At 44.7% G+C, this 17,324-nt stretch overlaps 1 protein-coding gene across 3 annotated transcripts in view; it reads left to right on the plus strand.

The window, feature by feature from the left end:
- The window catches only part of GSK3B (glycogen synthase kinase 3 beta), a 247,018-nt gene that overhangs the window by 156,613 nt on the left and 73,081 nt on the right, over positions 1–17,324 (plus strand). For all 3 annotated transcript variants that reach the window (XM_084835390.1, XM_084835391.1, XM_084835389.1), the window contains exon 8: positions 213–308. In XM_084835390.1, coding sequence (XP_084691516.1) covers positions 213–308 — 96 coding nt within the window. The remainder of the gene's footprint in view (positions 1–212; positions 309–17,324) is intronic.

Below are 17,324 nucleotides of genomic sequence, written 5' to 3' on the forward strand. Positions count from 1 at the left end.
CTCTATCCCACTGCCGAAGCATTTGCTTTTGCTCTAAAAGCACACAGTAAAAAAAGAAATTCTGTGCGCATGGAACCTAGATGCGAAGCTTTCTAGGTTGGGATCCATGCATCCACATTTCTTTTAACATAGCTGTACTGCATGTTACAGGTAATGAGTGTAATGGCTGTCTTGTAGAAAGGTGTTAGTAGTCCATCTTTTCTACTTTCTAGGTCCTTGGAACTCCTACAAGAGAACAGATTAGAGAGATGAATCCAAACTACACTGAATTTAAGTTTCCTCAGATTAAGGCACATCCATGGACTAAGGTGAGGCTATTTGAAATAATGCTCTGTGTGTGTGTGTGTGTGTGTGTGTGTGTGTGTGTTATATTCAGCACTTAGTTCTAATACATTACTTTTAATAAGTTATAAAACAGATCACACTGTTACTCAGTGGCCCTGTAAACTGTTAATGTGGGTTATTTATTCATGTCCAGGATAATAGTTTTGTTAATGTTACTGGAAGATACTTCCAGTCACATCGGGTGGAGCACAGATTTCCCTTTCCACCTGCAGCCCTCTGCGCCCACAAAACCACCCTGGAGGGTCCTCCAAACGAGTGGATCCAGTTGTTGGAGGGCACAGAGGGCTGCAGATGGGGCCATTAGGAGGGGTTTGGGGGCACACACACACAAGCTTCTGCTCTGGCAGTAAATATAGAGGTTTCAGAGTGTCTTCTTTTTTTGAAGAGCATCATTTTCTCTAACAGCAAACTCAGCTGGAGAGTGGCAACAGGAGTGTAGCCAAACTAGGGGTACTGAGAAACAAGAGGGAAGTATCAGCATACTTGGAGTAACCTCCAGGTTTGCGGTAGAAGACATCTTTTGGGGAAAAACCTACCCACCCACCCCGCACCCCTAGTTCAGTGAGGATTAAGCATGTTCTGTGGCCATAGAATGCTATGTGTCTGTTGGGGGGTGGGGAAAGGGAACAATGGCAAGGTGAGGGAATGGGAGATATCTTATGTGAGAGTATAGCTGGCAGGCTGGAAACTTGAATAAGAAGCACTCCACCCTGCAACATTTTGTTGTAGGTCCCACTTGTATGCTAATCAAGAGTGTTCTGTCTCTTAAGCAAGTCTAAACCAATAAGGAAACAAGCAGTACCTGATGCATTGTTTATAAATCGTTTCTCTTCTGGGGACAAATAGAATTAAATAATGCAAATATTACCATGTATATTGTGAGAGATCTGTTTGTGTATGGTTTTGGGTTGTTCAGTCTTTTACCCGAGGGAAAGTTTATAGCTACTATTTTCCCTGTGTTTCCTACAAAATATGTACTTCTCCCTTAGTGAAACAGGGTAATATACAGCTTAAATTATTTATTTGTTTTGAAGATTTATACTCTTACCTTTTGATCAAATGATTCTTAAAGAAGCTTACAGCAATTATGCAATGCAATAAAAAACAAAACAAAACACACAACCCAGCAGTGCTTCATTCTCTGGCTGACTGCAGAGGCCAGAATGTGCTTCCCCTCAGCTCAGTCAGAGCAGAGTGTTTTTTCTGGCAGGGAAGGTGGAAGCAAGCTCCCTGCAGCTGCCCATTCTCTGTCTGTTGGATAGGGGCAAGCTTTCCCTTTCCATGGTGTTCTTTCTGGGTGGCAAGGGATACAACCTCCCAGTGGCCCTTAAGTCTGATGGCAGATGCTGGAGTCTGCCTCCCTTCAGCTCTGCAGTTTGAGGGCAACTGGTAGTTGGAGCTGAGTGTTGTTTCTGGCAGGGACAGAGAGTAGGGCCGCTCCAGAAAAAAATTCCCCCTATCGCTAATCGGCATTCCAGAGTTGTTGCATTGGATCTACTGGATAATGTGAGAGCAATCTGCTATGGTGCATGCTAGGTGGGAAGAAAAGTTAGCGGCCATTGATCACCACTTCTGAGAGCTCACTCTCTTGTCTCTGACTGCACCATCATCAGGGCAGAGATGTTATTGCTGCCACCTCAGGAAGGCCTGGGGCATTAACAGAAGGACTTACCTTGCTGACCCCCTCCTTTTGGGAGCAATGTTTGTGGAATCCAAAGGCCAACCAACAGCTTCTCAAATTGAGCCTCTTTCTAAGGGGTGATGCTTGAAGGCTTAATGAAACTTTGATCTTCCCTTTGCTAACAAAAGCATTTTAGACCCAGCAGATTTAGATATCAGCCACTTTGCAGTTTTCCATTTCTGGGCAAGGTGATTGAATGGGTTGCAGCTCCAACAGTACTTGGTTTATACTTAATCTCCTTGTTCCATATTCATCCAGATCTAGGCCAGAGTACAAAACAAAAACTACTTTTGTTGCTTTGGTTAATTATCTGCAACTGGAGCCTTACAGAGAATATGACTGTGTCCCTTGCAGTAGCTTTTGTGATCAGTGACCATCAAATCCTTTTGGATTGTGAGAAGCAGTTGGAGTGGTTCCACTCCTACCTATCCAAGCAATACTGAGGGTTGAGTCACTGCTGTTCTGCCCCGTGGTATTTAACCTGTGAGGTTCTATCTTGTCCTCAGTGTTCTTTATTATCTATTTATGTGGTTGCTAGGGATGAAAGGCAGAGATTTTTGGATGTGGCATCAATATCCTGATGATACTCAACTCTGTCTTTCATTTTCCAATGATGTGGGTTCCTTGAGCTCCAGTATGGATGCCATTATCGGGTGGCAAAGAGAAAATAAATTGAATCTGAATTCAGACAAGATAGAAGTGTTGATGCTTGGGGATTAGGTCATTTGGGGTCACTGAGATTCCCTGCTTCTGTTGGGATTATACACTCCCTGAAAAAGCTCCTTAAGTCTAAGATAGCAGTGGCAGCAGTATTCAGGAGTGCTTTTCATCAGTTTTGGCTGATGAAGTGGTTATACCTTGTCCTCTAATTAAAATCTTAGGACAATCTTGCAACCCATTGTTCTGGTTCGCATGTAACACCAATTCATGGGTTGTTTAATCTATGAATTGGCGGGGCTGCACCGGAATGAGCAGGTAAACTGCCACCTGTGCACTCACCACTTCCTCTTTGCATCAGCTTTCATAAACAAACCTGTTTTCATAAACAAAAATCAAACCTGGGTTGTTTGATGCAATGTCCAAATCCAGAATTGTTGGGTTATAGAGGGACAAACAGCCAAGAAATTTAACCCAGCAACAAACCGTGGTTAAAACTCTGGGTTGTTTGTTCCTCAACAACCCAAAGTGCCATGTTTGGACATCGCATCAAATAACCCAGTAACAGGGCATCCCTGGGTTGTTTGAGAAAATGGATGCAAAGCAGAAGCGGCAAGTGGGTAGGAGGCAATGCACTCACTCACATATGGCCCCGACAGCCAATGGTTTAAACAACCCCTGGGTGGTTGTTATGTGTGAACTGGGCCATTCGATGCGGGACTATCCTTGAAGATGATTTCAAAGGCTCAGCTAGAGCAGAATGCTATGGCCTGCCTACTGACAAAGATGAGCTGTAGAGAACACCTAGAAGGCCCATTCCAAGGCACCTCAATTTTACCTTCAAAGCCCTAAATGGCCAGGAGACTGCTTATTTTAACTTAATAGGGTCCATTGCCATAATTGTGACAACAAGGGTTGTAAAAGCCTCCCTTGTAGATTTTTGATATTTTTTGATAATTATTTTTAATGTTTTTATTAATAATACATGTCTAAACAATGAAATTTTTAATGCTAGCTACCAAGGCTAGATCTCATAGAATCATAGAATAGTAGGGTTGGAAGGGGCCTACAAGGCCATCGAGTCCAACCCCCTGCTCAATGCAGGAATCCAAGTCAGAGCATCCCTGACAGATGGCTGTCCAGCCTCATCTTGAATGCCTCCAGTGTGGGAGAGCCCACCACCTCCCTAGGTAATTGGTTCCATTGTCGTATTGCTCTAACAGTCAGGAAGTTTTTCCTGATGTTCAGCCGGAATCGGGCTTCCTGTAACTTGAGCCCATTATTCCGTGTTCCTGCACTCTTGGATGATCGAGAAGAGATGCTGGCCTTCCTGTCTGTGACAACCTTTCAAGTACTTGAAGAGCGCTATCATATCTGCCCTCAGTCTTCTCTTCTCGAGGCTAAACATGCCCAGTTCTTTCAGTCTCTCTTCATAGGGCTTTGTTTCCAGTCCCCTAATCATCTTTGTTGCCCTCTTCTGAACCCTCTCCAGTTTGTCTGCATCCTTAAAGTGTGGTGCTCAGAACTGGACACAGTACTCCAGATGAGGCCTAACCAGTGCTGAGTAGAGGGGAACTAGTACTTCCCGGGATTTGGAAGCTGTGCTTCTATTTGTTGTTGTTCAGTCGTTCAGTCGTGTCCGACTCTTCGTGACCCCATGGACCATAGCACGCCAGGCCTTCCTGTCCTGCGCTCTCTCCCGGAGCGTGCTCAAGTTCATATTCATTGCATCGGTGATGCTATCTAGCCATCTCATCCTCTGCCGTCCCCTTCTCCTTTGGCCTTCAGTCTTTCCCAGCATCAGGGTCTTTTCTAGGGAGTTTTCTCTTCGCATTAGGTGGCCAAAATACTGGAGCTTCAGCTTCAGTATCTGTCCTTCCAATGAGCACTCAGGGTTGATTTCCTTTAGGATGGACTGATTTGACCTCCTTGCAGTCCAGGGGACTCGTAAGAGTCTTCTCCAGCACCACAGTTCGAAAGCATCAATTCTTCGGCGCTCAGCCTTCCTTATAGTCCAGCTCTCACAGCCATACATTACTACTGGGAAAACCATAGCTTTGATTAGACGGACCTTTGTCGGCAAGGTGATGTCTCTGCTTCTTACTATGCTGTCTAGGTTGGCCATAGCTTTCCTCCCAAGGAGCAAGCGTCTTTTAATTTCATGGCTACAGTCACCGTCTGCGGTGATCTTGGAGCCCAAGAAAGTAAAATCTGTCACTGCTTCCATTTCTTCCCCTTCTATATGCCAGGAAGTGATGGGGTCAGATGCCATGATCTTAGTTTTTTTAATGTTGAGTTTCAAACCAGCTTTTGCACTCTCCTCTTTCACCCTCAACAAGAGGCTCTTTAGATCCTCTTCGCTTTCTGCCATTAGGGTGCAGCCCAAAAGAGCATTTGCCTTTTTTGCAGCCATCTGTGAGGAAATGGAACAATACTTTGATTGCTGTGGTGCCCAGCCTGTGGGGCTCACTAACCTTAGAAGTATGACCAGGCGTCATCATTTTATTTGTTTTGACAACCTGTCAAAAAAAATAGTTCAAAAGGCTTTTTGAAAAGTACTGCTGCGTCTGGGTTTAAATCAGATTCTTAATGTGGTCATCCAGGTTCAGAGCCGAGACCAGGAGTACACCCCAGACTGTGAGCCTGAGCCCTCAGGGGGAGTGTAACGCCCTCACAGGTTATATCCATGTTCCCTCATCTGCCTTTCGACTAACCAAGAGCACCTTAGTCTTGTCTGGATTAAGCTTCAATTTATTTAGCCTCATCCAGTCCATTACCAACATCAGACACTGATTTAGAATTAGAACAGCTTCCTTAAATTTAGATGGAAACAAGAGTTACAGTTGGCTGTAAATACTTTTTAGTGTATTTTGATACCATCAATGATAGTATCCTTCTGAGAAGTCTATTAGAACAGCTTCCTTAAATTTAGATGGAAACAAGAGTTACAGTTGGCTGTAAATACTTTTTAGTGTATTTTGATACCATCAATGATAGTATCCTTCTGAGAAGTCTATCTGAGATAGGACTAAGAGGCACTGCTATATGGTAGCTCTGATCCTTCTTGAAGGGGTGATTTCAGAAGGTGATACTGGGGGAGTCCTGTTCAACACCATGGCCTGTAGTACCACTCAGGGTTCCATCTTATTCCCCATGCTATTTAATATATACAGGTTGTCTAGACTTTTAGGTTCAGTGTACTGGTGGCACCAAAACCTAAAAGTCTAGACAACCTGTATATGTTAAATAGCATGGGGAATAAGATGGAACCCTGAGTGGTACTACAGGCCATGGTGTTGAACAGGACTCCCCCAGTATCACCTTCTGAAATCACCCCTTCAAGAAGGATCAGAGCTACCATATAGCAGTGCCTCTTAGTCCTATCTCAGATAGACTTCTCAGAAGGATACTATCATTGATGGTATCAAAATACACTAAAAAGTCCAGCAGAGCCAACAGGGACATACTTCCCCCTGTCCAGTTCCTGGCATAGATCATCCACCAAGGTGACCAAAGCAGTCTCTGTCCCATAACCAGGTCTGAAGCCAGATTGAAATGGATCTAGATTATCCACATCATCCAGAAATCCCTGCAGCTGAGAGACCACCACACGCTCCAGCACCTTGCCCATGAATGGAATATTGGAGACTGGACAGAAATTATCCAATACAGTGGGTTGATGGAGGGTTTTTTAAACAGAGATCTTATCACAGTTTCTTTTAGGTGAGCCAGAATCACATCTTGCCATAAAGAAGCATTCACCGCTACCCTTACCCACTCTGCCTGTGTGCCCCTGGTCGTTTTCATAAGCCAGGAAGGGCAAGGGTCCAGCACACAAGTGGTAGGCCTCACCTCTCCAAGGATCCTGTCCACAACCTCAGGCTTTACAAATTGAAAAGTAGTAGCAAGCAGTTTCCATTCCAAATCCCTTTCAGTCCTTTTAGTCTTTCACCAGTTTGCTGCCAGAAGAGCCAACCTGCTGGAGCAGATCTTGCTCCAATAGTTGTTGCTCAGGTGGTCCAAGAAGTCCTATTAGCAAGGATTCAGGTGGCCCCAGGCACCAGACTCTACGAGCCTCCAGGAACTGATGGCCAAAAGGCAAGTGGTCTCAGCAAGACAGCAAGAATTTCATAAACTGGCTTGAGCTTTAGTGTTGCAGCCATCTGGAGTTACTGTTTTTCCAGTACAATATTGATGGGTTGATTGGTTACATGGGCTAGTCCAAAGAGAGGAGCAAGAGGAACAATCCCAGTTGCTTGAGTGTTAAGAGGAATGCCTTGCTGGTGCTAGAAGTGGAACATATCCAAGAAAATCTGAACACTAGTGGGCTGGTTGAACTGTCTGGACCAAGCAAAGCATTTCTTCAGGTGACCTGTGGGTTCAGAGTTCCAGTGCTTAGAAAGATCTCTCTCTCTCTCTCTCTCTCTCTCTGACTCACAAGGTACCCCAGCTCCCCCACCCACCAGTTTTAGAGCAGGGAAATAGAACCTTGTAATGCTCTGATAACCAAGTGTCCCCAGTACCTGTTGTATATATTCCCTTTACTCCAACACATTTCAGGGCCCCTAGTCAAGGTCAATAGAAGCACAGGTGTATTTACTGGCAACTCTTAGCCTCAGAGGGCATGATGTCCATGACATGGCTGTGGAGTTAGAAGAACTTTGGATGCTTCCAGACATGCTAGAGCTACTGCTTTTGGTCCTGGTGTAACCCCAGAATTTGGAATGGTTCTCAACTGACCATCTAAAGATGGTGGTCACAGAAGCATAGTCATTAACACTGCTCATTTTCAGATGACAATGTACCTAAGTCAACTTGGAGGGATCTCCTTAGGTGGTGCCAGTGCAAGGGCAATGAGGAGTATCAGCCAGAACCTTGAAGCTCCTGGACTTCCTGGACTTCCTCTGAGGGGCTTTGATTGCATTTGCAACAGACATCTTGAGAGTATTTGAAGAGCTCTGCTGGATCAGACCAGAGACCCATCTAGACCTGCATTCTGTTCCCACAGTGGCCAACCAGATGCCTGTAGGAAGTCCTCATGAGTGCAAAAGCCCCCTCCCACTGTTGTTCTCCAGCAACTAGTATTCAGAGGTGTGCCGCCACTGATCCTGGAGGTAGCATATAGCTATCGTGACTAGTGGGCTTTGATTGCCTTACTCTCTCTGAGTTTGTTTAATCCCCTGTTAAAGCTGTCCTTGTTGATGGGGAGCACTACATCTTGTGCTAGCAAATTCCGAGTTTAACTAGGTGCTGTGTGAAACAGTATTTCCTTTTTCTGTCCTGAATCTTCCAATGGATGACCTCTGGTTCTAGTATTATGAGAAAGGATGAAAAACCTCACCTTATTCAATGTCTCCACACCATGCATTATTTTATAAACCTCTACCATGCCGTCCACTTAACCCATGGTTTCTCAAGCAAGAGTGGGGGGAACCTCACATTGCAATCTTCCCCCTGTTAGGTCTCCACAGATAGCCCTCAGTGTAGTTTTAAGGACACTGGGAAACCCTACATGCCTGTCTTGTTTGTCACACTGGTGGACCTGATAGAGTCGCTATCTTTCTCAGGGAGAATGTGGTTTTAAGGATAGGTTTCTGTTTTGTGCCTACAGTGGATTCTGTCTTCAAATATTTACAAAAGATTATCCTGTGCTCCTTTTGTCCAAATTTGATGAACGCTTAGAAGGAGTGGCATCGTCCGAATGTCTGATTCCGAAGTTGGTAATGGACTGAATAGGTGAAAAAATTGAAGTGTAATTCAGACTATACAGAGATTCTCTTAGTTAATAAAAAAGGTGATCTGGGAACAGGGGTTCAGCCTGGCTTGGAGTGGGGTAGCACTCAATGTGAAAACTAAGGTTTGTAGTCTGGAGGTACTCCTGGATCTGGTCTCGAGCCTGGATTCTCATGTGCTGAATGTGGCAAGGTGTGACTTACTTAGCTTACCAGCTTAGACTGGTGTTCCAGCCATGGACGTTGCTAGGCATTTAAAAGATTCAGGCCTCAGGCCCATGGGATGCTAATCTGCATAAAATTTGCATTTGCTAATTTATATCTAAGTATGCAAATTTGGAAATAATTACAATGATTTATTTACATTTCACAGAAGGCAAAGCTAACCAATTAATTTCTCATCGCTATCACATGAAATGAAATGAAATTTTCCATTCCTTTGCACCCTACCCTTGATCATCCTAAATCACTAGTTCTTCAAATAAAAATAATTTGCCATGGTGTGAAAATTGCCAAAAACATTGTGGCTGGTAGGTTTTTTCACACACACGCACCCCTATACCTAAAAATGGCAACTTTTGCACCAAAACAGATTTCCAGATACTTGTCTTAGGGCTCTGGGAAATAGACCTGGGACCCTAGGAAGTAGACATGGGCCCAAAGCTCCATGGGCCCAAACCTAGCAATGCCCCTGTTTCTGGAGAAGGTAGGTCTGGACATGGTGACACATGCCTTAGATACATTATGTCTGAATTACTGCAATGTATTCTATGAGGGGCTGCCCTTCAAGAATGTCCAGAAACTTTAACTGGTCCAGAAAGTTGACTGGAGCTGGGTATCTGGCAGATGTGGCTGCGTTCGGCCATTAAGCTATGGTGGCTTAATAAGCTATTCACACGATATCCCCCCCACGATTGGCCAAATAAGCTACTGTGAGTAGCTTATTTTCTCTGCCCTTGCCCCTCCTCCCTCTCCAGTCCCCCCGCTCTGCCAGATGGTATCCCAGCTACTGTTGTATTGCAGTATTCATGGAAAAATGAACAGTCTCATCATGGAGGGCTGTTAAGGTGATACTTCGCAGTAGCAGGATCATTTGATCAGGGGAGACTGTACTGTACCCCATGCTTATGTTCCCCTATTCCGCAATTGCCACTTCTTTTTCCTTTTTTCACAGAAGCAGTCAGGGTGGTCTGTCACTGTGTGACTTAGCTGTAGTGCAGCCCTGTGTTAGCACGCTCAGGGGAAGCTGTCATTGTGCTGGGGAAGCCTGTACTATACTGTCTGACTTCATTTTTTCACAGAGGAGTGGCCAGAAAGGGGAAACAGGGGCAAAATTGGCAGTTTGCTGGAATAGGGCAAAATTGCACAGGTGGGGTGCCCTCATGGGGAGCCTTCAGTTGCTGTAGTGGATAATTGTATAATTTCGCTTCTTCATGGAAGAGTGTGTGCATAAAATGCTAACGAGAAAAGGAATCCAAGATGGGTGGGAGCTTTTAAAAAAGGAAATTCTCAAGGCACAATCACAAACAATTCCAACAAGAAGAAAAGGTGGAAGACAGTAGAAGAAGCCAATGTGGCTTCACAAAAAGCTTAGGGATGACCTGAAAACAAAAAAGGACACATATAGGAAGTGGAAAGAAGGCCAAGTAACAAAGGAAGAGTACAGGCAGATAGCACAGAATTGCAGGGATGGCGTCAGGAAGGCTAAAGCTGAGAATGAGCTGAGGTTAGCAAGGGATGCTAAAAACAACAAAAAGGCTTTCTTCAGCTACGTGCATAGTAAAAGGCGGAGGAAAGAAATGGTGGTTCAGCTATTAAATAAGGATGGCAAAACGATAACAGATGACAAAGAAAAGGCAGAGGTGCTCAATTCCTACTTTGGCTCAGTCTTCTCCCAAAAGAGGGTCTATGACCCCCCTGGCAAAGGCGAAGTACAGGCTGAAGGGGCAGGATTGCAGCTTGAGATGGATAGGCATATGGTCAAGGAACACCTAATTACTTTGAATGAGTTCAAATCTCCAGGGCCAGATGAACTGCATCCTAGAGTAATCAAGGAACTCGCAGAAGAACTCTCAGAACCGCTATCTATTCTCTTTGAGAAATCATGGAGGACGGGGGAAGTGCCAGATGACTGGAGGAGGGCTAATGTTGTCCCTATCTTCAAAAAGGAGGAGCCTGGGAACTATAGACCAGTCAGTCTGACATCAATCCCTGGGAAAATTCTGGAGCAGATGATAAAGCAATCCATCTGGAAGCACCTTGACAACAATGCTGTGATTACTCGAAGCCAACATGGATTTGTCAAAAACAAGTCCTGCCAGACAAATCTGATCTCATTTTTTGATCACGTAACCTCCCTTGTAGACCGTGGGAATGCTGTAGACATCATATACCTCAACTTCAGCAAAGCTTTCGACAAAGTGCCCCATGATATCCTGATGCGCAAACTAGCTCAAAGTGGGCTAGATGAAACAACGATCCGGTGGATCTACAGTTGGCCACAGAATCGGACTCAAAGAGTGCTTATCAGTGGGACCTTCTCAAACTGGGGAGAGGTAACGAGCGGGGTACTGCAGGGCTCAGTCCTGGGCCCAGTGCTCTTCAACATTTTTATTAATGACTTGGAGGAGGAGGTGCAGGGAATGCTGATCAAATTTGCAGATGACACAAAATTGGGCGGGATAGCTAATACCTTGGAAGATAGAAACAAAATTCAAAGTGATCTGGATAGACTGGAGCGCTGGGCAGAAAACAACAGACTGACATTTAATAGGGATAAATGCCAAGTTCTGCACCTAGGAAAAAGAAACCAAATGCACAGTTACAAGATGGGGGATACGTGGCTCAACCACACTACAAGCGAGAAGGATCTTGGAATTGTTGTCGATCGCAAGCGGAATATGAGCCAACAATGTGATGTGGTTGCAAAAAAGGCCAATGCTCTTTTGGGCTGCATTAATAGAAGCATAGCTTCCAAATCCTGGGAAGTACTAGTTCCCCTCTACTCAGCACTGGTTAGGCCTCATCTGGAGTACTGTGTCCAGTTCTGGGCACCACACTTTAAGAAGGATGCAGACAAACTGGAGAGGGTTCAGAGGAGGGCAACAAAGATGATCAGGGGACTGGAAACAAAGCCCTATGAAGAGAGACTGAAAGAACTGGGCATGTTTAGCCTTGAGAAGAGAAAACTGAGGGGAGATATGATAGCACTCTTCAAGTACTTGAAAGGTTGTCACAGAGAAGAAGGCCAGGATCTCTTCTCAATCATCCCAGAGTGCAGGACACGGAATAATGGGCTCAAGTTACAGGAAGCCCGATTCCGGCTGAACATCAGGAAAAACTTCCTGACTATAAGAGCAATACGACAATGGAACCAATTACCTGGGGAGGTGGTGGGCTCTCCCATACTGGAGGCCTTCAAGATGAGGCTGGACAGCCATCTGTCAGGGATGCTCTGACTTGGATTCCTGCATTGAGCAGGGGGTTGGACTCGATGGCCTTGTGGGCCCCTTCCAACCCTACTATTCTATGATTCTATGAAAAGGAACAAGGGGGTGGGAGCTATAACTCCCTGGCAGTTTGCTGGATTGGGGTGAAATTCTGCAGGTGGGGACCCCTCATGGGGAGCCTCCACATGCTGTACTGGATAACTGCATAATTTTACTTGTTCATAGAAGCGTGAGCAGTTTTTTCCCCTATTCACCTATTTTCCCCTATTCCTCAGTTGCCTCTTTTTTTTTTCCTTTCCACTTTTGCGCATTTGCACAGTAGAAATGAGGGATCTTTTCCTCTACTTTTTCTTTCTCCTAGTCAGTTAGAGCATTTTCACAGCAGCAATCAGGGAGGTCTGCCACTGCATGATTTCACTGTAGCGTGGTGGCAAGATCAGGTTAGGCTGTCATTGCCAGGGAGGGAAGCCTGTCAGTGCATTCCTTCGCTGTAGCAGGGTCATGAGATAAGAGATCAGGTCACATTGTATTGCACTGCGGACGGCCGCAGTGGGGGCGGGACCTCTAGCTCCTTGACAGTTTGGTGGAATGGGGCAAAACTGCACAGCTGAGCCTCCAAATGTTGTAGTGGATTGCACAAAATTGCACAATTTTGCTCCTTCATTGAAAAAGAGGGTGGAAACTATATAACTCTCTGACAGTTAGCAGGAATGGGGTGAAATTGCACAAGTGGGGTGCCCTCATGGGGAGCCTTCAGATACTGTGGTGGATAATTGCGCAGTTTGCTTCTTCATGGAAAGTGAGCAGTTCTTCCCCTATTTCCCAAGTTGCACAGTTTCAAAGTAGTGATCAGGAAAGCCTATCTTTGTGTTAATTCTCTGTAGTGGGGTAGTGCTATAGCATGAGGCTGTCATTGTACTAGGGGAAAGCTGTCATTTTGTAACTGTAGCGCAGTATCAGGAAAGGCCGTGTTTGTTTGGCTACATTTGTCTCTGGGCTGCTTGTCAGATCTTGGAAAAAGGGCTCTGCAGGCTAGAGCAGAGTGGCCGCAGCAGTTTTGGCTGCCCTTGCCAGCTGACTCTGTAGGCAACTGGAATAAGCCACGGTGAGTACCAGATGACACGATAAACACAGGGTGGGTTAAATAACCCTTTACTGAAAACTGTGGGTTATCAGAGTGGGTTATTTCAGCCAAATAAATCATTGTGGATTAAAAAAATCTCGACAGACAACATGATAACCAATGATGGGTTAAATAAGCTGTTGTGACTTATTTAACCCATCGTGGGTTATCGTGACATCCAAACCTAGTCTGTGACTCCCTTGTTGAAACAACTCCATTAGCTTTCAATCTGTTTCCAGGCCCAATTCAAAACAGTAGTTAAAATTTTTAAAGCCCTGTACCATTTATTCTTAACCTTTAATCCAGTCCCTCCCACCAAGTAGGCAACATTCTCTTTGAATGCTTCCCAAACAACAAGTAAAAATTTGGGCATAAAAGCAGCAGTCCAGTCAAGATAACTTTATTCTGATTCATAGATTTATTTATGATGTATGCCTGAAATCTGTGTATCATATGCATATGGTCACTGAGACCCTTGTGCCTCATCCGCCAACTCCTTAATGTTAATTTTATTTCAGCCTGATTGGTACTTTTCTGAGAACCTCTTTCCCACTTTTGTTGCTATTACAGTGCCCCCTGTGTTGTTTTCTTTCTGGAAGCCCATCACATGTACTTGGTCTCATTGTAGATGGATGGAGTATTATTTTTACTGATTTTTGCCCCAAGTAGGAAGGGGGATTCCTGTTTGACACTTACTTTAAGCTTCCAGAGTAGGGGGAATCTGTGATATTATCCTCAGGGTGGGGTGAACAGTATAGAACAGCTTTCTCCTGGCTGTCAGAAGTCATTGCAAAAGGGGAGAAGGGACTGCCTAAAATCCTGATCCCCCCCCCGCCCAATTAATAGCTTGCCCGCTGGGGAGTTGTATGGCCCTTGTTAAGAATCACAGTTTGGGAGCGGGAAACTTGAAGGACTGCCTTTTCCCATATGAGCCTGCCGACTTATTAAGATAATCAGTGGAGGCTCTTTTATGTGCTCCACCAATATATAATACACTTTTGAGGATCAGGGAGAGAGCCTTCTCTGTGGCTGTGCCTAGGCTCTGGAACTTCCTACTTAGGGTGGCCGGCCTTGCTTCCTCTGCAATGGCCTTCTGCAACAGTGTAAATACCTTTCTTCTTAGAGAGTCACTTAGTTTATAGACTTCTCCAGAAGGTAGCACTGTTAGTCTGTTGCAGCAAGAACAACAAAGAATCTTGTGGCACCTTATAGACAAACAAATTTATTATACCACAAGCTTTTTGATTTTTTCTTGTAATTCTGAAAAACCCAATAAAACAGGAAGTTTTTTTTAAAGTTGCAACCCTCACCCCACCCCTCACTCTCCTAGCTGTGACTTTAAAAGTTAGTTGTTGTTGTTGTTGTTGTTGTTGTTCAGTCGTTAAGTCATGTCCGACTCTTCGTGACCCCATGGACCATAGCACGCCAGGCCGTCCTGTCCTGCGCTCTCTCCCGGAGTGTGCTCAGTTTCATATTCATTGCATCGGTGATGCTATGTAGCCATCTCATCCTCTGCCGTCCCCTTCTCCTTTTGCCTTCAGTCTTTCCCAGCATCAGGGTCTTTTCCAGGGAGTTTTCTCTTTGCATTAGGTGGCCAAAGTACTTGAGCTTCAGCTTCAGTATCTGTCCTTCCAATGAGCACTCAGGGTTGATTTCCTTTAGGATTGACTGATTTGACCTCCTTGCAGTCCAGGGGACTCGTAAGAGTTATTTACAGTTATTTACAAGTTGATTTAACACTCTTAATATAAGCACATAGTTTTGTGTTTGTTTATCTTAGCCAGTACACAGGATTAGATTTCAAATAAGTAATTACTTGCTACCAGTAGGAAATGTTTTTACTCTACTTGGTATGTCTGATTGACTCCCTCTTGATATTATTACTGTATAGTTTATCTTTAGGTTGCTGGTATGGTTTATTGACTCTGATATTATCAGTGTTTCATCTGCTAGTCCTTTAGATTTTGTCTGCTGTTTTGTTTTTTTCATATTATTGATTTTCATATTTTTTCATATTATGGTTGCTATTTTTTATTTTTTTAAGAAAATGATTTAAAAAGTGATTTATTGTTGCTGTTACTTTTTTAATTGATTAAGATATCTCTGCATAAATAAATATCATGAGAGCTCTTCAGATACTCATCAGTCAATCTTAGGAATTTGGCTGTTAGACCATCTTTGTGTCCTTTGGTATAGCTGCATGGTGTCCACTCCCTCTCTCTTCAGTAGGTATTATTGCCTAGTCATATACACCTCAGCACCAGCACTTCCAGAAGGAAGTATTGTTATATTACTTTCTTACTCTAAGATACAGCGCAGCAGCAATGCAAGCAGTTCACTGCTCTGAACTTCAGGTTGCCCCACTACATTGAATTCCACTCCAGGTTGCCCCAATAATGTAGGCACCTTATTACAAATGTGTTCATCTTCAGGACTAATAAGTTTGTTTTCCTTGCCTGAAATAACATGAGAGCTTTTTGTGTGGCGATGCTGCTGAGATTTTGATATGATTGGGAAGCAGGGTATGGTGAATTGAGGGTGTCCTATGGAATGTCTGTCTTCTCCTTTACAGGGATTATGAAGGAGGAGAATTATGGAAGGTAACGCAGGTGACAAGGGATTAAGGATGGCATAACATGCAGAGATTATTTGTCGTAGAAATTGTCAAGAATGATGCCTTTCCACCATAAGACTAGGCCTGGGTATCACATCCAAGGCAACCACCTGGTGTGTTATCTGAAGGCTCCTCAGCCCTGTTACTCAAAGCCAGGCTCAGTCCTTGTTAAATGGGAAAGAGATAACAGCTGAGTTTGGTGGGAAGATCCTGCTTCCTCTGGGGCGAGGGTGGTCCACCTTGTGGCTGGCTGAGCTAGTGAATGGTTAAGGGAAACCTGCCCTGAGTTGCTAGGGCTGGACCTTAAAATGAGGTTGAGGGAGAGGCCGTCTCCCTTTGTCTTGGTTACTCATGGACCTGCTTTTGGCTGGAAGCTATCCTTGGAGGCCCATACTTAGGTATGTGGAAGGATAGGCTAGCTAGTTTTGTTATTTTGTTTGGGGGTGTGGTATAAAGGCTCTCTGTGTATTTTGGTTTCCTTTTTAAGTATTTCAGCTTTGTAAACCTCTGTGCAACCTACCACCTCTAACCCTCCCCTTCCCTCTATCCCCTTTCTTATAATAAACAATTACGCAACTCCAAGTGGGTGTGCGTCCTTCTGAGTAACCTCAGAGCTAATTTCAGTGCCTCTTGGCCAGAGAGGGTGGCTACTGGGTGTCTTTTGGGGACTTGAGGCCAGGTTTGACCTGTCCTACCTTGCAGGGATGTTGGGATTACTTCCAGCGATCCTTCACAGCAATAAATAAGGAGGGATAGTTTTGGTCTATAGGAAATCCCATCTTCCTGGTCTGCTACCCTGCCCAGCAGTCAGCCTGTTTTGAATTTTTGTACCTGGTGTTGGGATCTCAAGACAGGACTGGGATTCTGTTGGTATTCCAACCACCCCTCTGCCTAACAGTCTCCCTGTCTGAGTTAACAGAGGTGGTCTCAAGTGTGGTGTTGAGGACCCCAAGGTTGGTAGTCTTGGGAGACTTCCAGTATTCATGCCTAAGCTGCCTTGACAGGGGCGGCTCAGGATTTCATGGTCTCCATGTCAACCATGGGCCTGTCTCAGGTAATATCTGGTCCAATGCATTGCACAAGACATACATTAGATTTGGTTTTCTGTAATGGACTTGGGGATAATGATCGATGTGTGTTTTGAGGGCGGGGGGAAGGACACCAGGAATGACTCTGTTGACATGGACAGATCATTTACCTGATTAGTCTTGGTCTTCAATCTGCGGGGAACCTCCGCAGAGCTGATGGACAAAACTTGATGGTCCACCCCAGAAGGTTAATGGATCCAAATGGCTTTCTGAGCCCTCTTGGCAATTTTCCTGCAGGCTTAGCCAGCACTCTTGCCATGGACCTAGTCTCTGCTTGGAATGAAGGGATGAACTAAGCCTTGATATGATCACTCCCAAACATCCTCGGTCCAGTCATAGAGCTGCATTAGCATCCTGGTATTCAGGGGAGCAGAGGGTAATGAAGCAATTAGGCCAGTGACTAGAATGCTAATGGTGAAAGACTAGGAGTAAGTACGACCAAACACAGTTAAGAATCCATCTTAAATGTCATTTGGTGATGGTAGCAAAGAGTTCATACATCTCCGCAACCGTTGCGCCTGCTCATTGTTGTCCAGCAGAGCTTTTTAGGGTGGTTGAGGGCCTTCTTATAGTGGGCCTGGGAAAACAGCAACTTGATTCCTTAAAAGCCTGCTGTGATCAGTTTGCTGGACACT

The sequence above is a fragment of the Heloderma suspectum genome, chromosome 2 (assembly GCF_057233095.1).
Source record: "Heloderma suspectum isolate Gila_16-S chromosome 2, 16-S_ref, whole genome shotgun sequence".
Classification (NCBI taxonomy): domain Eukaryota; kingdom Metazoa; phylum Chordata; class Lepidosauria; order Squamata; family Helodermatidae; genus Heloderma; species Heloderma suspectum.